At 41.3% G+C, this 26,620-nt stretch overlaps 1 protein-coding gene across 3 annotated transcripts in view; it reads left to right on the top strand.

Moving 5' to 3' along the window:
- Window positions 1-4,384: 4,384 nt before the first annotated feature.
- neo1a (neogenin 1a) overlaps window positions 4,385-26,620 on the top strand; it is a 213,202-nt gene continuing 190,966 nt past the window's right edge. For 2 of the 3 annotated variants that reach the window (XM_088004157.1, XM_088004156.1), the window contains exon 1: window positions 4,385-5,253. In XM_088004157.1, the coding sequence (XP_087860283.1) occupies window positions 5,163-5,253 (91 nt within the window). In that variant the 5' untranslated portion in view covers window positions 4,385-5,162. The remainder of the gene's footprint in view (window positions 5,254-26,620) is intronic. The other variant, XM_088004158.1, reaches the window with a different exon arrangement.

The following is a 26,620-nucleotide window of genomic DNA, read 5'->3' as shown; positions in this document are numbered from 1 at the left end:
TGTACAGGTCACTTCATTTGTTTAGTTAACAGTGTAAATCTATGCTGAAAGACATATTTTTAAACGGTTTAAATTTTAAATCTTTAAAATCTACTTATGCATACAGTAAGTTGTATGATACATTTTCCTTCTGGATGGAAGGCCTTTTATATTCTCACTTATGTGTTGATATGCATATCAAAGGGTTGTGTATGGGGGAACATTTTGTTCCCAAGAAGACTTCAGATGTCTGGACTGTTGGCTCTTAAATCGCTTTTGAACTCTAATTTGTATTATTATTCTTTATTTTCTACACAGAACATGGCATAGCTGCTACTTAAAACAAGAGTGGGTCAACACTGTTTTCAAAAAAACATTTTCTGCTTGTTTTGTCCCCTCACTGTACAAGGAAAACACAAAATAAAAGAATTTAAAAATTAATTCACAAAACAGTACATAAAAAACACACTTACATGGAGCAGAGAGGAACAAAAAAAAAACCTCCCTCCACACACCATGCAGAGTTCCCACTGACAAGACAAGCTGCGCTCACCAGCGCCCTCCGAGGGCCACTCTGAGGAGCAAACAGATCCGAGGACAATCCTGGAGGAGAACCCGGGACTGAAGAATCTGAATGAAGGTGAATCTTAACAAGCAAAACTTTTCCAACTCAATTGCACTGAGCACTGGGATCCCTCAAGGCTGTGCGTTTGGTTCTCTGCTATTTACAGGTCTAGCATGCTAACCCATGCCTGCAAATCCATGACGAAGACAAGAGCAAAGCCTGATCATCAAATTTTGCTGACTATTCCACAGTAGAGTGACCTCCCTTTGGTGCTGGTTCAATGAACGGTTAAGATGTTTGTGTATTAGAGAGAGTGGAAGGCATTAAGTTCCTTCAAATTACAGATGTCTGATGGCCCCTGGCCTCGTGCAGAGAATGCACTTTCTGAAGAATCTGAAGCAACGATCGCTCTGTTAGCAGCATCCTCACATCATTTTGCAGAGATGTGAGTGAGTGTGTCTTTGTGCAGCAAAGAGGGCCCTTCAGAGGACAGTAAGGGGAGTTGAGAAGGATGTTGGAGTGTCTCTACCTCTTTGTCCAGGATCTGTTTCAGAGCCACTGCAAGAGCAGCGTTCTGAACCTTGTCAGAGACTCCTCACACCCTCTGGCAAACCATCAGCACCGCTACACAGCTTTCTTACCGATCATCACTGCTGAAGTGATGAAATGTTAAGATTATAAATCTTATGCTGTTGCTCTGAAGTTATATCTTTGATTTAACCAAAGACTTTCTATTTCTTAATTTCCAGCAATGCATAGTCCTCAAGTATTCATTCATTAATTCATGGTGGATTTTATGGTGTTGGGCTGGCCAGGACGCAATCCATGACACTTCCACCTTTATGCTTTGCTTGGCCACATAATTCAGTTTCTACTTTATTTCTAAAAAGAAGAATAAAGAAATTACTTGTCTTTATCCGTCATCTTTGGTAAACTTCAGTCTGGCCTTCGCTGCTTTTCTACAGAGCAAAGGTGTTGTATACCTCATGTGGAAGTTAAACCTGTAGAGTCTATTGTTTAGAGTTTTGGAGACTTCTTTTAGCATCTTGCTTCCTGCTTTCAAAGAAACCTTGATTAGATGACCACACTGTGTGTAGATGTTACTGGGGAACAAGAGGCAAACTCAGCAGAAACAAGAAACATTCATCAACGCCTGAACGTCTCTCAATCAGTTGATTGTTTCTTGACTAACCATCAACAAGTTAACATCATGGAAACTCAACATCATGTAAAGTGATGTTTAGTTTCTTGTTTAGAAACTAACAGAAATAAATCATAGCTGGTTCCTTTTTTTCACTTGATGAAGATACTTTGCTAAAAAGTTAGGTTTTTGGAAAATTGCTCATCCTAAGATGTCACTGCCTTTGCAAAATATGAATTAATTACCAGTGAAAAACTGACTTGAGCTCTGAGATAAATTTCATCAACAAAAATAAGTTCCTCATGAACTCCTCAGTTTTATGACACTTTCTCCGATCACATTCGGCCTATTTCCATCCTGCTAACCCATAAAATGTGGATTTCTGGACTCAGAAACACCCAATGAGCGCTAACAGCAAGAAGGGACCTCTCAGGCAGACCACACAGTTAAAGATCTGTGTTTTTTCTTGCTTTTATAGCTCACCTCATGTCTCTGATAGTTTCTGTTTGTACAATATTGAAAAGTGATGTGAAATATTGCGATAAAAGCATAAAGAAAACATTGTTTGTCCAGGAGGTGAGCCTGGAGGCACACCATGCCGTCGCTGAAGTATAATCATTATCAGTGAAAATGAAAATGTTATGTTTGACATATCAAATGGGCACATGTCCAGGGCAGCGAGTAGGCAAACAAAAGAGTCTCTGTCATGCCCGAGGAGCTGATGTGTTCATGATTAACCTGCCGTGAATGACTCAGACCAGCGGGGGGCGCTGTTCAAGAGAGTAAAGAAGGGAAGACAGAGCAGTGCTGGCCCAACAAAGACACCATTCCCACCCGTTTTGATTCTCCCTAAAGCCAAGTCACAAGCTGCGAGAGAATACAGCGGTTCTTGTCCGAGAACAGCTCTGAATTCTGATCCATTTAACTGCAAACAAGCTGTCAGCTTTTCCAACAACCTCAGCAAGAGCAAAAACAATCAGGTGATCAAGAAATTCCCCCTGTTCAAACAAACTGGATCTCTGCTTCCTAAAACAGCACAACGCGACGGGGATATTATTTTAAAGCAACTTGATCCGAAACTTACGGGTGTTAATCACATCTCCTGACTTCCAGCCGTCATGTGAAATCATCCATAAGAGTCGGGTTACAGATGTTAATCTCTGTGCCGGTCGAGATATTCCTGAAGAGGAACAACAACAAAAAAATACCCCTATTCTTTGGGGGAACATTTTCAGCTGGCGTAGATTTATCTGTGAAGCTTGTTAAAGGGAAGACTTGGCTGTCACAAAGTGAAATATAACGTAGCGTCACTGCTTCTGAACTCTCTGAGTGCATGGAAATCTGGAGAGATTAACCCAGATCTTCTTTCACAGCGTTTCAATTGGATGCCAGTCTCCAGAGTGGCATGGAAAACTCTTTAAACTGAGCCTAGTTCCACATTTCTGTCATTTGAACGTAAAGTGACGTCGAGATTTATTTCATAGCAGATTATCAGCACAATGTGAAACCTGATAGCCAATAGGAAGAAGTTCATCAACAACAGATTGTATAATGGAATAGAATAATCTTTTAATGGGGAAATCCAGGTGTCACAGACAAACGTGTACAAGCGTGTGATTTAAATCATTTTAATGTGCATAAATGTCCTGATGTATTCCTTACCACAAATAGCAATTGATTTGATTAAATTTACAAAACGTTTTTAAACGGCCTTTCCGGGAGTTGTAATTGTTTAGTCATATTCCTTGAATTACTCAGTATTGTTGATGCTGATTTTAAATATCCATGTGTAAATATGATCCACTGGTTACAATGTCCCACGAGCAGATGAGGAATTTGATTTGTTTTGCATTAAAAAACAAAAATCATCAATATTATGTTAAAGGCATTTGGTAAAACGTGCAAAACCTACAGGAAAAGTCCACTGCTTAGCCGCTGTTCAACCTAAGAGAGAGTTTTAGCCACAATATTGCTCAATGAAACACATTTACATGAAAATGTCAAAATTTGCACAGAAACAGAAAGATGGCACCTTTAACAATCTATTTAGATGGTTTATTACCAAAAAAAGTTGATTTGGGGGTAAGTTTGACTTGAAGATCAAATAACATAAAAACAGAATTAGTAATAAGCTTTGTTTAAGACAAGCTTTGACTACCGTTATCATAGTACTCAAGTAAGAGTAGCACCTCTAAGACATGTCTTTTACTCAAGTAAAAGGAAAACCTATCTTTCATCAATTATATATTTAAAAATTATATCATCAGACGGAACAGAATATAAAGTTACGTGGAAATGTTGGCATTTTAAAGGCCAATGAGGAAAATAATTAATGTAAATAACAAAATAACAAAATCAGGTAAAAGAATGTTTTCCCTTTTTACATTTCTTTCAAAATAAAACCTATGAAACTTTGTCTGTCTGGTGGATTTTTGGTTTAAACAAACAAATTTTAGTTACTCACATTGGTATACCCAAACATCTTACTCAAATAAGAGTAGTAATACAGTACTGAGCCTTTTACTCATAAAAGTAATTTTTTACTACCCACCTCTATTTTTGCTTGCTGAATTACATATATACAGAAAGCCAAAAAAATTCTGTGACAGGAGCCCGGATGAAAAATTTCTAGAACCGTCCCTGATTCTGTCCTAAATTTACTCAACCAACGTTTTAATACAACCCTCAGTACCAGGCTCCACTCAAAACCTGGCAGCCTAGGCAAGGTTTATCAAAATCATCAGGATGATTGTTACATTTTTAATCTCTTCTGAAGCCTCTCTGCTGTGTGGGTGAAGTCCCACACCGTATTTTAGTTTCTGCCTGAGCTCACAAACGAGCCAGGATCCGAGCTTCCGCCAGACTCCGCGCCCTGTTTTCCGGGGAGCCGCAGATCCAGCCCTTCAGCACGCGGCTCACTCTTACGTCCCGTCCCTGAGCGGTGAGCTGGCCACGGCACAGATTTCTCCTCTCTGCTCGGATTACTTATCTCTGCTCTAACGGAGCTCTTTCTTGTTTTGTTCCTCCGTGCCCGGTAGATATCGGAGTATTCTGTAGTGATCTGTTTGATGCGCAGTAGTGCGCAAAACCTATTGCGAGGCTGCGCCTCCGCGGCAATGGATTGATCTCAGTGTGGTGTGTTTTTTTCTTTTCTTTTTTTTTTTTCCTTCTTCTTTACGACCTCTGCTTCGACCAAGTTGAGAAAACAGTCTCTAAACCTGCGGCTCTCTCCTTCCAGCTGCGTGTTTCACCAGCGAAGCTCGAAAAGTACCGGGATCTGGATGTTTTTGCACATTTTAGGACTTTGAACTTTTTCTTTTTTTTAACCCTCCTTGATGTGTTTGCAGGAGGTTTGCCTGGGATTCTAAGGATATATCTATCTCTTATTTTCCTTTTTTTTTTTTTTTTTGGAGGGGTCTTTTCAACATCTTCTCCGAGGTTTCCTGAAAGCCTGCAGAGATTTATTCGTGAAAAGTGATGGCCGAGCGGGGAGCTCTGGCGCTCCTCTCTCTCCTCTGTCTCACCTTTCTCTTCACGGAGACCACCGCGGCAAAGCATGTCGACAGAGGTAAAAACACGTCTCTGAGCTGCAGGTTTCCTCCTCTCCCGCCTCCATTAAGCTGACTTTACCTATGGGTGGGACTGGGTTTGGGTCTGGGGCAGAACTCGAACAGCGTGGAAAGAAGCCATATAACGTAAGGCTGGGGCGCTCAGGTCAGCAGCTCATTAACTTTGAAACTAGGCTACTTTTCCATAAGCACGCGCGCTGTTCGATCCCAGACCAGCCCAACATGCGTTCACACTCCCCTTCTTTTGTCTGCTCCTGTCTGTCTCCTAAAAGGACCAGACTGGCGATGTAGCTGTCTCTGGATCGGCTACAGATGGACGATCCAAACACACCTACAGACATTTGCTTTGTGGACGGAATGAATCAGTGGATGCATGTGTGAATGTGTGTGTGTGTGTGTGTGTGTGTGTGAAGCTGAGTGGTCGCAGAAGATGCTTTATATCAATGCACTGACCTGTTTTTTTTTTTTTTTTTTTTTTGGTCAGTAAGTATTTTTCGTTTTTCCTTTTATTCGATTTCAATATGGACCTGAATGCAATAGAAAACATCCTGTGATTTTTTTTTCTTTGTTTTTTTTTCTGTTAAGATAGTGGAAAATGAGAGTTGTGCTTTTGATGCACGTGTACCCAACCCATTTTTAAAATTTATATTAAGCTCAAGTAGAGATGCAGTGATCCTACTTCTAATTTTCTATAGTTTCGATGATCATGGTATGGTTTTGCTCGTATTCTTCGTGGATTTTCAGGCATGGGTTAGTGTGTTAGCAGTTGACTAAACACACAGCCTTGAGGGACGCCAGCGGAATTGAATTGGACACATTTCGGTTGTAAGATTTACCTTTACTCATCTCCTTCACCCCCTTAAAAACTGTCACCATTTATTGTCTGTTTCTTATTAAAATTGCATACATTTCCACTCATGTTTATTTATTTATTTAAAATCACCTTGATAGAAGTTAGGGCTTTGGATAAATGAGGATAATACCATTAAAAAAAAGCTGTTTTTTTCAAAAACAATCAAAGGGAAATTAGCCTATTCGAATCACTTCCAGATTGATTGGTGTGTCTGTGCTCAAAACAATCATTAGTGATACATGTCAGATAATCATTTTGCCTCATCAGACCAGCAGAGATCTCATTACCGCGGCATCAATACATGCTTAGAAGATAGATAAACGCCATGAAACTCTTTGGGTTTTACCAAATATTTTAAAATGAATCGTTAGAAACAAAGAGTTGGAAGCTTCTCCTAGATTAACGGGACACTCTCACAGATACCGTAGCGTACATGATCACACTCCTTATCATCAGCATTTCCTTCCCAATACCGATGGCTCCGCCGATCACCTGGTGAGAGCAAATTAAGGAAAAATTGGTTGATTCTGACCTCTGGTCATATCATTCTTCCAAGCTGGAAGGCGAAGTCAAGATCTGCAGCATGTGATCTGAAAATTTTGAACATCTTCGACTGTTGTGCAACGTGGCCCAGATTCTCTCTCTTAATTCCTGTGATATGCAAAATAGTTAATGTGTCGTAGTGAGAAGAACTCGTCGTTTCTTTTCTCCTTTTTTGTAGTTAAAAGGATGAAAGTAGTGAAAGTGATGGGCCTCTGCTAGCTGTTGGACTGTCTTGCATGTGCAGGCTGATGAAAGACCCTCTCCTAAATGAAAAGCGCTTCCCGGTAGTGGAAGAGATGGCGAGAGAGAGAGAGAGAGAGAGAGACTGGAGGAAAAAGAAAAAGCTCCTCCTTGGCTTTAGCGGAGTTCAGTACAAAAGAAAGATGGGGGGGTAGGGTTGAAACAGGCTGACTGTCTGGAAAGTAATAAAACCAGGAGATTAAGGGGTGCGGGGAGTTCCTCCGGGAGCTTTGATTGATTCCAGAGAATTGGGCCGGGACCCACACGCAGAGAGTCTCACGTTACTAATTGTGGGGTCCCCCCGCGCGCTCTCTTCTTCTTCTTCTTCAGTCTATTTAAAACACATTTTTTTTGAAGTCCTGACTGAAGCCAGAGTTTATCTCTATCAAAGCGGGAAGACCTGTGGCTCTAACTTGAAAAGTTGACTTATTATTTACAAAAAAAAAAAAAAGTCTCTCTTGCTTCTTTCTTTGACATAAGCCACCAAAGCTGGACCAACCCGCTGCTCTCTTCCCTCCTCTGTGGCTCGTGAGGAGTTGTTTGGATTTAAAAAAAAAAGCCTTAATAAGTTAGGCTTTTGTAAACAAGTCCCAGTCAGAGGAGAATAAAATCCATTTAGGCACTATCTTATCTCCGTGGCCCTCCTGGGAGGGAGCTGTGTGCTGATTGTCTCCCCGTGGACAGTGCAAACAACTTGCTAAAATGTGCAAACATTCGGCAATCCTCCGCTCTTACAGTGTTCTCTCTCTCTCTCTCTCTCTCGCTCTCTCTCTCTCTTTCTGGGCTCTTATCCTCACGGACCACCTCGGATGCAACTCTGCAGATGCTTTCCAAACATCCACCCTTTGTTTTCTTTGCTGCATTTAGGGTCTTCCCGGAGGATTTTAGCCTTTAAGAACATAATTTACCACCTTTGTGATGTTGTTTGGCAAGCTCCGGTGGTCCCGCATTCCAGTTTTTGAGAAAGGGAGGGAGGGGGGGAGAAAAAAAGGGGGAAGGCTGGGAATTTAATTTGTAGCCGCAACCTAATAAAGCATTTCTCTAACCTCTAACTTCATTTTTTTAAGTCCAAAAGGAAGAACTCTTTTGCACATGTTGGTCTCAGCTGTTGAATTTGGAAAGGGGGAAGGGTGGCGGGGTGGCATACTGCAGACTGAGAAACAGTCTCTGCTGGGTAGAGTGTGCTGTTTACTGATCATTTATTTATGGCCTCCAATCGCTCATAATGACCCCTGTCCACGAGGGGATGGATAATTGTGCACTTGGCAAACCGTTCGACTCCTCTGCCTCGCTAATGAAGCTGCCCAGTTTGGATTCGGTGCTCATATCCAACTGCTGGTGCAAGACGGGTAGTGAGGGGGGATGTGGTTCATCTGGTTGACGCTCTGCGTTTCCTTACAAGTGATGTTTAGGTGAGAACTACTGGCTTTTTTTTTTTTTTTTGCTCTTCTACATCTAGATTAGTGAAGACTTAAATGAAAGCAGTTACTGAAAGTGTGAAACAGGGATCAATATCTGCAGGGTAGAAGGCTTGACATCTGTTGGTGGGCTGTGCTGGTGGTCTTGTGTGTGTGTGCGTGTGTGTGTGTGTCAGGGGAGGGGGAGGTCAGCCACATTCAGCTGACATGGATCTCTGGCGTCTGAATTTGCTTGGATGCTGCTGTAGCTGTTACTTCTGCTGCTGCTAAAACAGAATCAGCCTTCATACAATATACCTTTTTAGTTTCTCTTAAAAAAAAAAAGAGGGGTGTACTATCATTTTCCCCAAGGGCCAGATTAGTAATTATTGCCCCGACTCCATTGTCAAGTCTCCATTGTCCCACCCAGTTGGTGCTCCTGCAAGTACCACCTTATGTAAATTCACAGGTTCATCAAAGAATGCAGACTATTGACAAGTATTGCTTGTACGCAATGTATGTCTTGTACCACGGAAAATTTTGTTTCGGCTATCTTTTTAAAATGTTGATTCCTGTAACCGGCAATGCCTTGTTTAGGGACTTGCTTCAATGCATGATTGAAGATATTCTTATAATCTCTGTTTGTTAACTCTCCTGTGGTCTTAGCTTGACGCTAAGGAAGAGCGTGGCAAATGTCATGGTCAGACAATGGAGAACTGGGGATCGGGGTTGTCCCGTCAGACTGTCAGTTCCCGGAACTACACAAAAAAACATCTCGTAAAAACGGAATAAAAAATGGGTGGGGTTCAAATTACCCTGACTATTAAGACAGGGTCTTAATAGACATATAAAGCCTCGAATTATTTGAGCCTTTATATGTTTTATACTCTTTAAAAGACTAAGGAAAACAGCGAATCGGCATCCGTCCAAATCGGTGCATTTTCATTTACTATCGTTTCTCAGCAAACAAATCTTTCACACGTTAGTTGTTGGACTGGAAGCTTAATGCTTGTTCACCATGCTGAAAACGCACAGTGTCCCTCCTATGAGACCTAGCCAGGTCTACAGTTGCTGTGATCGCTCATTGAAGAGTTGGGCGACTCTGAGCAGAGAGAAGCCAGGCTTGTGTTGTGAGCTATCAAAGAGAGACAACGGAAATCTGTTGCTCCTCGACTGAGGCGTCCATCTGTCCCCATGTCCGCCTACCCGATTCCAGCAGTACTTCCGCGGGCATCCCCTGGCGCTCCTAAACCAGCTGGTAGGTTTAATTTCTCCCATAAATCCTGAAGTCCTCAGCTGGTTGTAACCCTAAAATCAGGAGCGCTCCACATTTTCTTTAAGCTTTGCAGTGTTGTCTTTGTGGTTTGCAGCTTTAATCATTTTTACATTAAGTCTTCTCCATCTTCTGCTCTGCTAGATACATTTTAACCTGCTTTATTGAGTCACATGTTATGCATCTTTCAAATGCAAAGGAATATATCAAAGATGTAATCTTCTGCACCTGTAGAGAGCTCGCTCTCTCAACACTGAACGTAACCTTTTTAAATCGAATTGCTGCGAAGGGGAGTCCAACCGACGTCTGCCTGCACCCAGGCTGTTCTCTTCAGCTGAATTTCTCCTTCTAAGAGCTGAACTTCAGCTCCTCTTTGGGGAATCTCCCACTGATCTTAAGAAGATATCAGAAGCACCCATTTTCTTGCTCTGCTGACAGGATGTCTGCCTGACCTTTTCATGTCAACCCCCTACGCCCCCCCCAAAAAAACACCATGAAGTGATGTCGGGAGACCAGAGAGCTGTCCGTGCTGAACAGTGTGCGCATTCCTCCGAGGCTTGGTTACCCGCGAGACATTAGAACAGCTGTATCCTTCGCAGGAGTCTGAGCTGGAAACATCCCTGTCCCTGTTTTCGTAGATGTAAGGTTGAAGCGGCCGTGGTGGGCTTGCACTGTCAGAGCTGTGCTGTTCTGCTCAGGCTTAATGAGCTCTGGAAGAGCTGCTTTTATCTGCCTCCAGGGTGACACACATGTTGCTCCGATCCAGTGTCCAAATTCCAGTTTGTGATTGAACATAGAAACCAAACTGTGCCCTCTCTTTGGAGACAGGGTTCCCATGCCGTTTGGAAAAGTTTGGAATCCATCCATCCATCCATTATTTGTTTTTTCCTTATCTGTCCGTCCATCCATGCATTCCTACCTACCTACTTACAACCTTTTCATAGTAAGAATTTATGTTTCCTCATTTTAAAACCAAATGAAAAAACATTGGAGAACTTTGAAAATTTCTGCCTGAAAAACACCTTTAGTTCTGTTGTGGAAAATGCGCCGTGCTCCTCTGCAGCCGTAAACCGCTCGCCGTCAGCCTTGTAAAGCGTCGCTGTGACGTCGCTGCAGCGCTTCAGATGGATATCTGAGATGTCAGTGAGAGCTGTTTCTTTAAAAACGTCCCGAGAAGGACCTGCAAACATACCTCTGCAATCTCCAAGACATCTGGATCAAATCTTGTCTGTTGTGACTAAGCCTTAGCGGCTCGCTTTTCTTCTCCCCCGTTTCTTTTTTAGCGACACGTATAAACAGTTTACATAGAAATAATGATTCTCCTGACGTATGAATACAGTCGCAGCTCCATGCAGGCATGTAAGTGGATGCTGCATGACGAGCAAGCTGTCATCTTCTGCCGAGATACGTCCTGTAATATTTATGTTCTGCTGCGCCGCAGTCACAGTTGCTCGTGTTCTTGTAAGGAGCCTGGCGTTGCCCAGTCTTTCAGTGCATACGGGGTCAAAGTGCACGTCTTTCCCAGCTACGCTGTAGCTGCGGCAAGCTGCAGAGCAAACAGCCTGGTGTTTCCTTTTGGCCCTTGCGTTCAGGTAAAATCTTCCAGGATTATTACTCATCTGAGCTGAGCTTACATACAATCATTTCTACATCAAATGGAAAACGTTTTACTAAGACAATGAGGAGGAGTGCTGTCTTTTTGGCTTAAACTATGCTAAAATGTCAGTTATCTTGCAGAATCTTGCAGAGCTGCACCAATAAACCCCACAGGCCTTAGTTGGAAATGAAGAAAAATTATTCTTCGAGACACATTATAATAACCTTCTTTTCCATGCTGGATGTCCAGCACCTTGCAGCTCTCAGACAAGAATTTATTCTCTGCTGTGTTTCTGGAGGGCGTCCAAGTTGTGATGAATTTTCCCCGAAAAGTCTTTTGCAGTAGTGGAGAAATAAATGCATCCTGGTTGAAGATGCTTTCTAGTATTTGTCTACTTTGAGTATCTGTATCAATGAAATCTGGACTGGTTTTAGTAAGTTGATTATGTAATCTGGCACACACTGTAGATTCTTTACACACACACACACACACACACACACAGACACACACACACACACACAGTGGTGTGGTTTAAGAGTTTATTTGAATAATTTTTGACTACAAAGCAAATAAAATCAAAATCAACTGCTCAGAAATACAGATTACTATAGAAGACACAAACATGAGAGAAGGCTTCCAGGGTTTTCTGTCGGTTTCGGACTTTACAAGTTTCTAATGTTTAAATGAGCGTTATTTGAGCAAGAATTGTCAAAATGAGGAAACGAAAATGGTCGAAATGCATCTCTGCATCCGAGTCAGTATGACTTTTGTTTTAAATATTTGAATTGAATCGTCAAAGTAAATGAGCTTTTCAATGATTTTAAGTCATTGAAAATGATTTAAAATTATGATCCCTCTGTCCTACTATTAGTCTTTGTTCCTTCAACATTCATGATCTTGTTTGATCACTGTGCTCCACCCTCCGCTTCTGTAAATGAAAGATATCTCTCTCTCACACACACACACACACACACACACACACACACACACACACACCATCGGCCTCTGCTGACTCAAAGGAGCTTCTTATTTGCTGAGAGGGTGTGGGGAGCAGGCGGCGACAGAGGGACGACTGTGAGCGCTCCTCGGTTGAGTTCGCCGCCACCGTCTTGAAACCGGCTGAAGGCACTTGGCAGCTTCATGCGCGGCTGAATGGTGTGTGTTTTTTGTGTTTGTATTGATGGATGTTTTTTTTTTTTGTAAGTTTTATTTTTTTACAGGCGTGCGCCACCCAAGTGAGGGAGAAACAGCTGGCGTGCTGACGAAGTTCAGAGCGTGTTTCTCGTCGAATTAACGCCAGCTTCTTACCCTGATGAATGAGTCCTGCGGAGGAGCGGCCAAATACTGTGTTATTTCTTCTGGCGAATGGCTTTATTTAGTTTATTTCGTTTCAAAATGACAGATTTTCTCCCAGCTGTGACTAGTAAAGCGCTGTGGTTTGGGTTTTACAAAAGAATTCCGAGTCCTAAAATGCCAAAGGAAAACGTTCATATGGATTCGTGATGGAAGTTTGACGTTTCCCCATTTGAAAACATCGGAATTCTTTTTCCCTTTTCCTTCTGTTCCACGTTTCTTCGATCGCTCTCTTTGTGCTTAAGGATGATCCACTGTTGATTTTTTTTTTTTTTTTTGAGCAGTTCCAGAACAAATCTGTTTGAAACTGGTAGTTTTTCTTTTTGTTTTTCTGTTTTCTCTCCACAATATTGGCGGACTGTTGGAAACTGTGTTCCTGTAATTTCTGAGCATCAGGCGGGAGGCCCTGAAGTTTTGCAGCACAGTTGGCATGGGGTTTTAAAGCGTCAGCAGCCGACGAAGCCTTTTTCTGTTTTCTGTACTTTTCCGCGCTCCAGCCTCTGCTTGTACCGTCAGTCTCGGTTTAAACAGTGGAAGGTTTACAGCTCAGACGGTCTTTCTCGAGCCTCGCAGCTTTTATTTTGATTTTCACCTGCTGCTATGGCGACTTTAACCAGTGTTTCAGCTTCAAAATCAACGATTCTTTATGGGTTCTCAGTCAGATAAAGGCCCTCTTGTTTGGGGGAAGCTCCCCTTTGGCAGGGAGGGGGGCTGTTCTCCTGACTGCAGTGACTTTGCACTGTGTTTTTGGAGCCAGGCCCTCATCAGCTCTGAGCTCATCCACAGCGAAGCGAGGTCGGCTCAAACTGCGGAAATACGGCCTAAATAAATTGCAGTGAAGTAATGGAATTGGCCGCCGCTTTTGATTCTGGTTTCTTGAGCTTTCACGGCTCAGACGCAGCACTTTTTGCGTCAAGTAAGCCATATTCCAGCAGCATGAAGCTCGCCTTGCATCCGCAAAGAGAGTGTGTCCTGTTCTAAGTATTTCAGGCATGACGATGAGCATTAAAGCCTGGTATAAACGATATTAGCATAATATGCCCATTCATTTCACTTTTCACGTGTTTCCTTTGTCTCGTGTGGTGTGAATTTTGTCCTTGACCCTTTCGGGGAGATTATTGTCTACGGAGGAGTCTGTTTTATGGTGTGAGAGAGACGTAGGTTGAGCCGGGTTATGCATCTAACATTCTTACACAATCCGTGCAGGGATGAATGCACATTTTCCACATTATGATCCAGAGTGATTTTGTTCTAAAACGAGTCTGCGATGCCTTTTTGCTGCTTCAGTGTCATGTATCAGGTTTTTTTTTCTTTCATTGGTGAAAACTCTAGTTTAGTCTAGTTTGAAAGGAAAAAAACCCATTTCTTTTAAAACTTAAAAATCCTTCCCATCAAAACCGCAACACATGGATATAGATCACTTTATTTTATACCTCAATATGGTGGTGTTTGCCCCACACTATATCTGTGAACAGGCTGGTTTGACTTTCTTATAGCCAATGCGCAAATACCATGATTGTACGTTATTACACTACTTACAGAAAAATCAAAATGGCTACATCCTACTTTTTTACTTCTTTAAAAAAATAAAGCAATAACTGCTACATTTTTTGCAAAAATATTGAATAAGTTTCCAAGTGGTTAAATTATCTTGGGGACAAGGACATCCTGGGGAGACGCAGATTTCTTTCTTTCTGGTTGTTTATGTTCTTCCTCTCTTCTGAGTTGACAGGGTGAAAACCAGCACATTACTGCCCCCTACGAGGCCGCACTGAAAACTACATATGTCTCGCTAAAGATAGCATGACTAGCATGCTTGGTCGTGAGGGTCAAAGTTGATAATGCTAGTTAACTTCGGTTAGCTAGCTAACTTTGGCTAGCTGGTTAACTTCGGTTAGCTAGTTAACTTTGGTTAGCTATTCTGCACTGGGTTTCTACCAAACACACCACTTATAGCTTAGTAAATGTTCTAAAACATTACCTTAAGAGGAGTGATAGGAGGGACTCCTTTGGTTTACATACCCGGATTGTTTGTGAAAGTATTTCACAAACAAAGTAAGTGTGAAAGTATTTCCATTTCCATTTACAGCCTGAAATTATTTTCTGTACGCTAGCTAGGCAGCTAACTGGCAATGGGCCAGAAAGCTGGAGGAGATTCAGCTCTTTGTTACTTTGAGCTCCATAGCTACAGCTAAGGGAAAACTTTGGTCATTCAACTACTTTCTGTTGCGTTTGGCGTCCCAGTAATCTTTAATGGTTCATCAGATTTTAAACAGTAACCTTTTAAAACCTTTGCTACTAGTAACTGGCCCATGCCTGGCCTTCTGTTACATCATGTTTGCACTTTGCTGTAAACATGGGAAGAATGTAGGGCAGAAAAAAACTCCAGTCTCTCTTTCTGTTATCTCATTAAAAGCATTTTAAATGCTAATTGGAAACTTTTCAAAACCCTGATACCGGTAACCTGTCCGTGCCTAATATACACAATCTATAAAGACTCTCCAAATATTTGCAAACTGGTTTAGTTCCCTAATGACGTCAGCTGCCTACAGAACTGAAAAGAAACGGAGTCATTTGTAAACTTTAATAATACAAGTATTATCAGCACTATGAAAAGTCTTGAAGTATTTGACTCGATTGGTTTGCACCAGAATGACCAAATGGCTGCCTAAAGACGGGTTTATGTGAAAAAAGGACCGAGTTCTTCATCTGTAACTAAATACAGCCGCGACCTTCTTCTGTAATGGAGGAGGAGGAGAAGCGCTGAGGTTAAGCTGACAGAGAGTGAGCAGGTAAGCTCAAAGAGGGGCTGTTTTTTTTCTTTTTTTTTTTTTTTTTTTTTTTTTTTTTATATCCAGGTTGACAGGCTGTGATGGGAAGCATCTGCATTTATCCCCTTTTTTCATTCCCTAAGCATGAACCGGGACTCCGCCGTCCCCGCCCCAGCCTTTTGACAGGTCACTCAGCCACGGCGGTACGGCTGCGAAATAGACGGCAGCCAACAGGGAGCACCTGCAGAGAAATAGCAGGCGAGCAGCATTCCATCACAGGACCCCGAGACACAGATGTCATATGAGACACCAGGGAGGTGGATGGAGAGTGAGGGAGAGGGGTGTGAGCTGACGGTGGCAGAGGTTTTGGCATAGTGGATCAGTAATGGGGTAGGATAGCAGGCCAGCTGCTACCAACAGATTCCTAATGAGGTTTCCCATCAGGAACACGGGGAGATGAACATTAATGACTACAGTTAAACCTGTCTGTTCATTTATTGGCCCCGCTTTCAATCATGCCAAGATGAGCTCCCTGACATGTTTGTCCCCATGTGTAATTGTTTTTTTTTTTTAATTATTATTATTACTCCAAGCCACGTTTTACTTTAATAGGTTTGTACGTCAATAATTTTCTCTGATTTATATTTGATCGGTTGATTTAATCATTTGGCTCGTAAAATTATTTGAATGAACCCAAGGTCACAACTCGGATGCCTTCACTTTGATCGACGGCGCAAAATATAGAAAATAGCCGATTTTGAAATTGTAAACATTTCAGAAGCTCTACCTTTTGACCTGATAAGTTAAAGTTAAGAATATAAATTGTTTAAAATTTAATGTTTTTAAAAGGATTGCTCTCTGTTAGTGTTAAAGATAAAGAAGTTTGCCTCTGTGGAGAAGTTGCAGAGCAACTCAGGCTCTTTTATTGTCCATTGTGATTTTTGTTTAATGATGATTTTTCTAATGGCACTCGGCAAAATGTAATGTGCGTTTTCTGGTTTCTCAGTTTGTGACTGTTGTGTTTTTATGATGCAAAGCACCTGGTTGCTGAAATGTGCTATAAGGATACAGTTGATTGATTTTATCTTGAACACAAATATTTATCTTGGGTCTTCTTGGCTAACTTTGTTCCTTCATGATGTGAGCAATCAATACTGCGGCTCCTTTTTCCAAAATAGGTTCTGCTTCAAATTTACTGGACGACTAAGGCACATTCTTCTGATTGTACCGCACACTATAAAGTCAGCACAACAAGATGTCGTGTTTAGTATGAAATCCGAAATTCTTCCTTACGCCGTCTGTTGTATTTGCGTTAGAAGTAGGAGATCAAATATGGGAAAGATGTCACTCTCAACTGATTTGGTTTTTGTATCATGTTTTAAATTTACAAGGAATTTATAATTTTTGCTGCTTTTTGCAATACAAAACAGAATATATAATTTTTTGTGTATATTGTGTTGAAACACTATTTAAATACATTCACAAAGGGAAGTTTTGCATCAACATGGGCCCCTGGAGGGGTTGAGGATCAGAGCCTCCCAAAAATGTGTAAATACTTCAGAGCCCCTCTAAAAATGCTATTAACTGCCCATCTTAATAGTTGAATCTAGTGATGTGCGGTCAGAGGAGGCCATGCCTCACCTATGATTGATAACTAAAAATATGAGAAGTAAAATAGATAACAATGATGAAAGAAAATCAATTTGTCCACTTAAATTTCCTGTAAATTGTTTTGCTTATTGGTAATTTCAAAATTTTTATTGTCAAAATTGCTGACTTTACGCCTTGCCTGTTGAAATACATGAAAGAAGACCAGGGTGAGGCGGTGCAGTGCTATGCCTCACCGCTAGGGGCGCTGTAGCACACAAGTGATTGAAGCAGGCAGGCATTTGGTGCATGCCCATTGGTCTTTATGTTGCCAATGTACTTGTGGTTTACACATTTTCTACATATATTGACGTTCCACGGTGTGTTTGATATATTTAATGAATGTGTGTGACATATTTAGTCTTTCTGATTGTAAATAAATGTGCAGAGTATCAGGCCTCACTGATAGGGGACAGTGCTGAGCCCCGGAGACACAACGAGCAACAGGTGTACTTATGGTTTATTGAGATATAAACTACTAGGAGTGTTCACAATTCAGCTATGTTTTTGTACATCTGGCAGAAATCAAACCCTTCTTATAATGGCTGCCCAGTTTTGTATTTGTATTTTATCAATTTATCTTAGGTTGTGAATTTTGCTGAAATTGTAAAGTCTTACCATAACCCTAATCTTTAGCTCTCTCCACTGATTCTCTACAAGATTTAAGTTAGTTAGTTAAATGTCCAAAATCGGACATCTAACTCGGTGCCACTGTGTGATCTGCAACTTTTCTAATAAGGATTTTACTTCAGGGATTGTGTTTGATTCCCAACTACAAAAAAAAGAAAGAAAGAAAAGCCCCCTAAATTAGCAGCAGTGCTGTTTGATTCTCCCCACATGTGACCACGCAGATGTGTAAAAACACTGGAGCCTCTGTGTGTCACTTTTAAACTCAATTAGCATTCAAAGGAGCAACATTCCACAGATCGGCTTCTAAGCTAAACCTGATTTGCAAACCACCAATATGCTCCGTCATTTAATCAAGATTAGCACAATAAAAGAGATTAGCTGGACAGAAATCAAGCTTTCAGTTTCATCTCCACCAACAACAGATGAATTGTAGCATTCTTACCAACGCAGAGCCACGCATGCCGTCTGTGTGAAGGACGGTGAAGACTCGTCTAATCTCTCCCTTAGCAACCGAGAGCGCTTCGACTTGTCGGCACGCAAAAACGTCTTTCTCTGCTTTTATACTTAATTTACCTGGAGTGATCTGAATTAGTCCGGAGTGCATTAGCATGTCATTCAGGCTTTCTGGGCACCTGCTGAACTAAATCACTCAAACACACACACACACACACACACACACACACACACACACACACACACACACACACACACATGCTGCACTCTATCCTGAAATATTTCCTGCAGTCTGTCTATGCCATATGGCAAATGATATTGTGGTGAAGTGTAGCAGCTCCAAATGAAAATTCACACAAGATCATTTAATTAAACAGGTGTGAAAGCTGCTTAATGCAGGACGCTGCAGCTCTTGTTCAGCTCCAAGCAGCAGTTCTTCCAGCACCAAGATGAGGACATATATTTATATATATATTTTTTAATGGGTTCTAGCCTGCAGAGTTTCACTTTCTCTCAAAAAGGAGACGTCAGGAATGGTCCAGAGTCGTAAAGGATAGCGGTTTTATTAGCCAGAATCAGCCTGTGGGGCACTTTTTTTGTTGCAGAGTGAGGTGGGATCTAATAATAAAGCTTTCTAAACCAATCAGCCCTGAATTAGCAGAGTCCCTGTTTCCTTTGTGTGTCTGCCATCTACCCCCTGACTCCCTTACTGCCACTGCATTCCCACCCCACCGGGGCAGTGTCTTTATTTACCTCTTACAGGGTTGATGCATGGAAGGCCTGTTGACGTATTGGTTCCACCCCGACGCCAGCCACATCAGCAGTTTGTTTCTAATGACTAGAAACACTGGCTAACATTACAGTATCTCTTACTTCATTTAGTACATTTTTTACTATTTCCTCTTTGGAGACAGTAGAGCAGGGTCCAGATTTACCCCCCGACAGGCCAGCGGTTGGAGAACATTCCTTGCATGCTAGACGGAGGTTGAATGCGGATTTTATGGGCTGCGTTCCTGCTGGTCCCTCACATACCTACGCTTGCACGCTGCAGAAGCTTGACCTCCCCCGCCGCCCCTCACGGGTGAGATCTGAAATACAACTGCTGGTTCTGAAGTCGTAAAAGTTCACTACTGTAGGTACACGTGCTTTGGAAGTCCTGGGTGAGTTCACCGCCAGCGCCCATGGTTTATGTCTCTTCTGATTTACAAGCTCGCTTAATTGCCTCTAAAAGCATCTACTGACATTTTGAGAAAATGAATTTGTGTGTCATCTTACTTAGGACCTGAGCATGGAGATCAATAGCTATTTCATTTCTGTGCGTTTAATATGGAAATAATGCTGAACTTTGGTTGCCACGGAGGCTAAAAGCAGGAACAGACACTTATGTCTCGTCAAAATAAAGAGCTTGTTTCTTAATGACCCCAAGAAAGGTCGTTTGATCACATGACATTGAAGAGGGCTGCAACTAACGATTATTGTAACCGATCAATTTATAGATTATTCTGATGATTAATTGTATTAAAAAAGCGGTACATTCTACAGCTTTCTCATTTAACCACTTAAGCCTTTTATGTAAAATGACAAAATGTATATAATTTGTGCAAATCTGAATGTTTTCTTGAATTTATATACTCCAGTTTACCATTAATCGATTACTGAATTATTTGACAATAATTTCAGTAATTGATTAATCACGATTAATCGTCTCAGACCAAGGCTTTTTTTTTTAAACTGATGTCTCAAAAGTGAGTAGATGAACCCTCAGTGTATGAAATACATTTGCATAAACTGATACTCCTTTTAGTAAGTCCACTATGCATCAGTGTTTCTGTAAGCTAGCATTAAAAATTTGGCGCCTCCTGAAAGCTGGTGGCAATTATATTGCCATAAAAGCAATGGAGCAAAAATAAAATGCAGGAAGTTGATGAAAAAGAACGAAAACGTTGCATCCTCTAACAGTGCAGAATGGTCAACATTGTTTCAATTGTCAAACAGTATTAAATCTTGCATTTGTGGTTTTATATTCTGAATGCAAACCCCTCATAATTGTAGAATGTTCCAAACTTCACATCCAGAGGCAAATAAACAGAGCATGCAAGCCTTGAATGGGCTTAGTCACCCAAAAGTTTAGATTTCAGAACATTTTTCATGTGTTTGTGTGAAGGCAATAACCATGCACAGCTGCAAAATGTTTAACATTACAAATAATCATGCATCTCAGGAACCAGCACCCACTGTATGACTCACTCTGGCTGTTTACTGTGGGCAAAAAAGACACTTTGAGACAATTAGTATGAAATATATACACACCAGTTTAACCTGTCAAAATGGGACATGCAATTGGGTTCAGAGGACATCGCTTGTGTGTCAAGATGCAATATGCCAGTCAAGGAAAATTTGATGAATATGACGCCTTTTTGTAACCGTAAGATTTGAACCGTTTTTATACGTCGATACCAGAAACTGACGCATTGATCAGGTTGATGGAAACTGCAAATATTTTGCGACATTTTAAAAGTTTGCAAAATAATTTTTAGGACAATTGGATGGAAACGTAGCTGCTGCGGAGATTTAGGCACAATACGTTAGTGTGACTTTAAATTGCATAAATAATAAGTGAAAAATGTGACATTAGCTGTGTTTCCATTGATCATATAATTACCCAGTTTGACATTTCCAAAATAAGTTTGCATAAATAAATACAACAATTTATGAAAAACTATTTTTTTGATCAATTCCAGCACTGGGATGAGATGTGTTTGTTTGTTTGTTTGTTTTTTATTTTTTGGCCTAATCAAAACTTGTTTATTTTGCAAAACTGCAATGGAAATACTTTCCTCTCATCACAAGTCACATGATCAACAACCAGATGTTGCCACTGGCAAACCACAAAGAAGACAACAGGAAGTAGTTGGAGGATCATGGCACAGCATGTTTTTTTTGTTTTTTTTAGTGACTTATTGTATGAACAAACTTATTGACCTATGATTTTAATTGCTTCTCTTACTGAATAGAAATACTGCACTTGTAAAATTGTGTTTTTTAAAATTGTGTGACATTAGTGGAATATTGACAAAGTTTTGGGCACATTTGCAATAGAAATACAGCCATTGACTTGACTGGGTTGTAGGTTTTTCTTGTAGATTTTGGTCAGGTTAGAGGTCATCACCTGTTGGCTAACTGACTTTTTAGGTAGTGCTGAAGAACAAATGTTTGTACTTCATTTGACCGAGCCACGTATCAAGTGTTCAAGTCACTGTAACTAATTTAACTTCTTGTATTTTAATGCTGTTTTGGGTTAATGGAGACATCCTAAATGTAAGTATCCATTGATATTGTACTTTAAAGTTTTGATTTTGTGCCGTCTCATTTTACATAAACTCATCTAAAAATACACCCACAGAAGATTAGCTCAGCTAAGTAATATTTATGAGTTTTGGGATTGCTGCGTCCTTTGATGTTTTTTTGTAAGTTAAAATTGTATTGGTTTGATTTTATGAGAGAGATTTGGTACCAAATTAACCAAAGATATCTGTCAAACTATGCTTCTGTTACCTCTGAGAGCAACCTTATTTTTAAATAGTTATCATTTATCATTGAACATATTTCAATTCATTTCAGTTGAAGAAAGGGAAAAAAAAAGCAATATTTCCTTCCTTATACTTAATTAACACATAGTATCCATGCGTTGTGGGTTTGCTGGTCAGCACGTCTGCAGTCTGTGTAGATAAGATTTCCTGAGGGGAAACAATTGTGTGAAATGCAGGAAGCCATTAGGAAAGCAGGGACTCGTGTCTCTCCCTGCTGAGTAAATAGTGTCTGGGCCTCACCCCATTTCATCCACTTTTGAATGAGCCCAGCACTTGTAACAATAAAGGCAGGAAATGAACTGTACTCACACAGAAGCATGCAGGATGCTCATTGTCTTCCTAATTGACCAAACTGGGTTGAGGTAATAAAAACAGAGATTTTTTGCCCCCCCTCTTTCTCTCCCTCTGGGTTTGACCAAAATAACTCAAAGATCGGTCAAAGATCAGCTAACGAGGTGGGTTTTTTTCCCCTTTCGCATAATTTTGGATTTCGTCAAGCTTGTTTTGCGGTCTGACCCAGTTTGGGTAAAATACGTTTTTGTAGTTTGGGCCGAACTGCAATGCAAGCGTGTCATGGAAAGAAATGGTGTAAGAGGGGGAAAAAGAAACATGTCGCCTAGAGGCAGATTATGTTGGGAGCAGTCCTCACACTTAGCCGACCTGTTTCGGGATTTTTCACTGTGACGTTGTCTCTGTTTTCTCTGGCGTTCAGACTCGGAGCCAGACGGTGTTGCCTGAGCCGTCACCTGAGAAGGCCACCAAGGGGAAGCTGCTCTGTCCTTGAGTTGAGCCTATTGCAGTTTGGTAATGTACTGCGGATTGAGGTTATAGATATTAACCAGCCTGACCTTTTCAAGCTAAATTCAAAATTCCCCTTAAGCTATCGTCTCTTCTTTATGTACCAACACTCAGAGGAGCTACTTTCAAAATGGACACTTTGGCTTCCTTGCTCGGTGCAGGATCAGTAATTATCTGGTCCACATTTAGGACTTGGTGGTGTAATTGATATTTGGTTTAGCCCCACCAGATTAAGTGACAGCTAAGCAGGTTAGCACTAAGGATTTTCCTCAGATTAATTCTGAGTCCAATCTGAGTTGTCTGGCCATGCTCCCTGTTACGTCCCCAGCCTCCGACCGCCTTACCTGGGATTTGCTAGCATATGAAAGGGAAATAAGATCAGAGGTGATGATAAATCCCACCATAAAGCCTCTCCCTCGAGAAAATTAGATGCACGGATGGCATTGTCATTCACCAGCTGCTCATGTCCTCATTCCCCCTTAAATTGATTTCGGCTGTTCAGGTGATAAGAGGACAAACAGTCCTTCAGATTCGGGTCAGTTTGGGTATCTTTCTTCCGGCTCCACTGGCTTTATTGACTTTTTTTAATATTTATTACAACTTCGTAGTGAATGTTTGGGTCACCAGAGAAATCATCCTAGTTTAAGTTGTGGAGTGTCAAGGCAGGCATACAACCCCTTATCCACCGGATGGTATGAACGGACGGAGGTCATTTCTCTTCTTTGCCCTAACAGACCTTAACTATTGTGGCTGTTTAGTTTTAAAACTTTTTCAAAAATGGTTGGTCTATCACAGGAGGTGTATTGCCGCCATACATCAACTCCTGCCTGCCAGGCGGAACATTTTGTACACACTTTGACATCCAACAATTTAATTCTTCTGTAAGGTCATTGGGTTATACGACTCCAAAACACATTTACCCAAGGGAAGTCCCCTAGGTCACATTTTGGTTTGATCAGGGGCCCATCATGCTTTATTATTGTCAGCTAGGCCCAAAGGGGCATCTGAACCAAAAATGTGCTAGCATCAGATATTAGATAACGATATACAATTGCCATAAACTGTTAGATCTGAAACTTTTATGACAATGTAGGTTAATAATTCATGAAAAAACTTTCCTGCAATAAAAACTAAACCAATGCAAAATAGTTTAAGTGAAAAATAGTTTCTTTGCAAGAATAAATGGGATGTAGGAAGGGATGAAATGGCAGTATATTGATATGAGAAATGTGGTTTCAAAGAGCCAATCTGACCTGAAGCTGTAAATCGGTATGAAATGTTCTGCTGTAAAATCCACCGTTTTATAATTGCCAAGGGGCGTAAAAAATGAGCAGCACAAAATCTCAAATGAATTATTGTACTTTCCATCTATTGCATTTGCATTGTGTTGCCTATTCACATCGTCTCCATTGACCGGTTCCCCCCAACATCCCAGCAGATTCCCAAGCAACTAATTTAGAGGCTGGTAAGTGATTTCACATCTGTCGTTTATAGGACCCCAGCGAGCCACAACCGATCCACCCCCCTCTCCCGTCCGTTGCCGTCCATGCCTGTGGCGTTGACACTGGTTTTTGAATTTCAATCAGCCCTGGATGGTTGTAGTGTTTGCTTGGAGGGGGGGGATGGGTGGAGTCGAGTGTTAGTAGCAGTAAATGGTTGTGAATGTCAATCAAATATTCAGCATGACCAATTGGGAGGGGGCTCGTTTGGGGTTGCTCTCAAAGGGGCAGTGGGTTTTAAGTGCTGCCCGCGGGGCGAACCCTGCCCTTCTCTCCCCACCCACTGCCACCTCTCCCCTCGTCATCTTCCTCACAATGCGAACACAGGAGGTACAATCAATAACTGCCTTACCCTCTTTCTCCTTCCACCACCCAACCCCCTACACCTCCCCTGCCTTCGACACCTTCTCTGGTCAGACACTCCCTGCTCTCCATTAATCAACACGGTGTTTGATGTTGGCTTCATCACTCTCTGTCAGCCCCCTCAACACCATGGTGTGTGTAATTGTGTTAGATTTGTCATGGTTGTGTAGTGATTTGGCCTGCCCCCGCTGGCTTTGGGCCAAAGAGCTTTATTTTGTTTGTCTGGAACCCTGACATTAGTTTATGTGGCTGTTGTTTGGTTTAATGGCTTCTCCGTGTACCATAAGCACATTAAGTCCTTTATTAACACTGGCTTTCTTTGCAGGATTTCAATCATTCTCAACATCCTTCTCTAGTTAGGAGGCAGTGAAGCATACAGTCGGTGATCATTAAATCTCAAATCCCAGTGCAGGTCATTTGTAGGGGATGAGTGAAGGTGATGGACGCCCTGAAATTTCACAGAGGTGCTTGATGTGAGCCTGACCAGATTTTAATGGGGTTTGATCTTCCAACCAATCTGTTGTCTGCTTGAGCTAATGTCTTCATAAAACAGATCAGTGTCTAAGAAAAAGGTCTACATGATATTTCGAACAAACACATTCTTAAAAATTATCAAAGCTAATTATCATAAAACTAGATGTGTGTTGCTTAACCTCCTTTATGCAGTACCTAGTTACATGTTCAATGGCCCCACACGTAGAGTTCTTTGGGGCCAAGCAAAAAGATTGTTTGGCCCCTGGTTTTGACACAGATTGTGTTAAAACTGCTTAATTTTATATACACACAGTGGACCCTCGCCTCTCCATGGTTCAGTGCTTTTCACTGGAACTTGACTAAATCCAATTTATTTTCATGGAAAATGTGCCTGCTGACAATTTTTTTCCTAGAGCATAACTGAAATATCATCATCTTCCTAAAATAATGACCCAAGTTATTTTTTGGCAAAAGTGATTTTGAGAAAAAAAAAAAAATCACCTCTTATTTGCTAACAAATGATTCACGCAAAGATATAATGTTTTAGGAAGGTGACAAAAGAGAATGCAGCTTGAGAAATACCTAAGTACCAGGTAGCCAATCCAGCAGCGCCATACATCAGCCTTTGGGTTGATTGGTTGTTCCCCAAAGACAAGAAAGACTATGGATGCTAGCTCCTCCGGCGCTGTGCCAAGACGGTTTCCGCTGTGCATATTAATTCAGATTGTTTTAACTATTTAAAATGGCAGAAATAAGCATTTTCAGAGATGGTTTCAAGTATTCTTGGTTTGTCATGGGTGGTTGTGGTCCCCTATTCTGTGAATACTGGAAGTCAACCGCATACTTTAAATAAAGATGGCAGAGAAAGGCCCGAAGTGACCGGAATATTCTCAAACTATATTTTTGGTGTTGGTCCAAGTCTTGGCTTTAGTTTTTCATTGCATCTCTAATTTACAAATAAAGCTTCTAATTATACTTACCTTGCACTCTATATGTGGAATATGAAGTTACCAAACAGATTCTACATAGAGAAGGGGCTCCCATTATACCATATAGCCATGCTTATGCAAATAAATTGAATTTTTCTAGTGTTGAAGGTGACTGGAAGGAACAACATCCTGTTGCGCCCAACCTGACTGATGGGACAGTCTTGATTTCTAGACATTGTCCTCAATAATTTTTGATCCATTTGCATTAATTAGCACTACATATCTACGCTACACAAGGGAATCCGCATTCATTTTCACATTAAATATTAGCACATGTGTCTGTGTTTTGCGTTTGCTGAAAAGGTTCGGTTCACACCTTTAGTGAATATAGCATGTTTCAGTTGTTGGATGTAATTATTAATGTAATAATCCGGAGACTGCGAGTGTTTACACACTGGATTTGACTTGATTGCCAACGTTTCGTGCGAAGCCCTCGGCTTTGTTGATCTTCGTCTCGTCTAATCCCCTCATCAAACATCCTGCTTCAGCTAATGCTGCAGTTTCTTCACGGGATATTCTGTGAAACGGGAGATCCTCTCTGGCCAATCTACACCTTGTTTTTCAGATGGAGTGGGTGGAAAGAATAAGATGAAAAAAGGGGGGGGGAAAGGAGGCACGCACTGGGAGAATAGGGAACAGAGGAAACATTTTAAAGGCAAAATGAGAGAATCCGTCCTCGTCGATTATACACGCACCGCAACCTTGACGGCCACATTAGATCTCTTTCTCCGTACACCAAACTTCCATTAATAATGGATACATCTTTCAAAGCTCGTCTGCTCTTTCCTCCCCTCCCCCTGGATTTACCCCTAGAGGCGTCTACCCCCTTGTCCCCCACTCCCCTTTTTTTTTTTTTTTTGCCTATTCCTCTTACCTCCATCCTGTCCCAGTCCTCC

The sequence above is a fragment of the Poecilia mexicana genome, unplaced genomic scaffold, assembly GCF_051168715.1.
Source record: "Poecilia mexicana isolate PSO_F unplaced genomic scaffold, ASM5116871v1 scaffold_3, whole genome shotgun sequence".
In the NCBI taxonomy this organism is placed as follows: Eukaryota; Metazoa; Chordata; class Actinopteri; order Cyprinodontiformes; family Poeciliidae; genus Poecilia; species Poecilia mexicana.
This window is presented reverse-complemented; position numbering and strand designations above follow the sequence as displayed.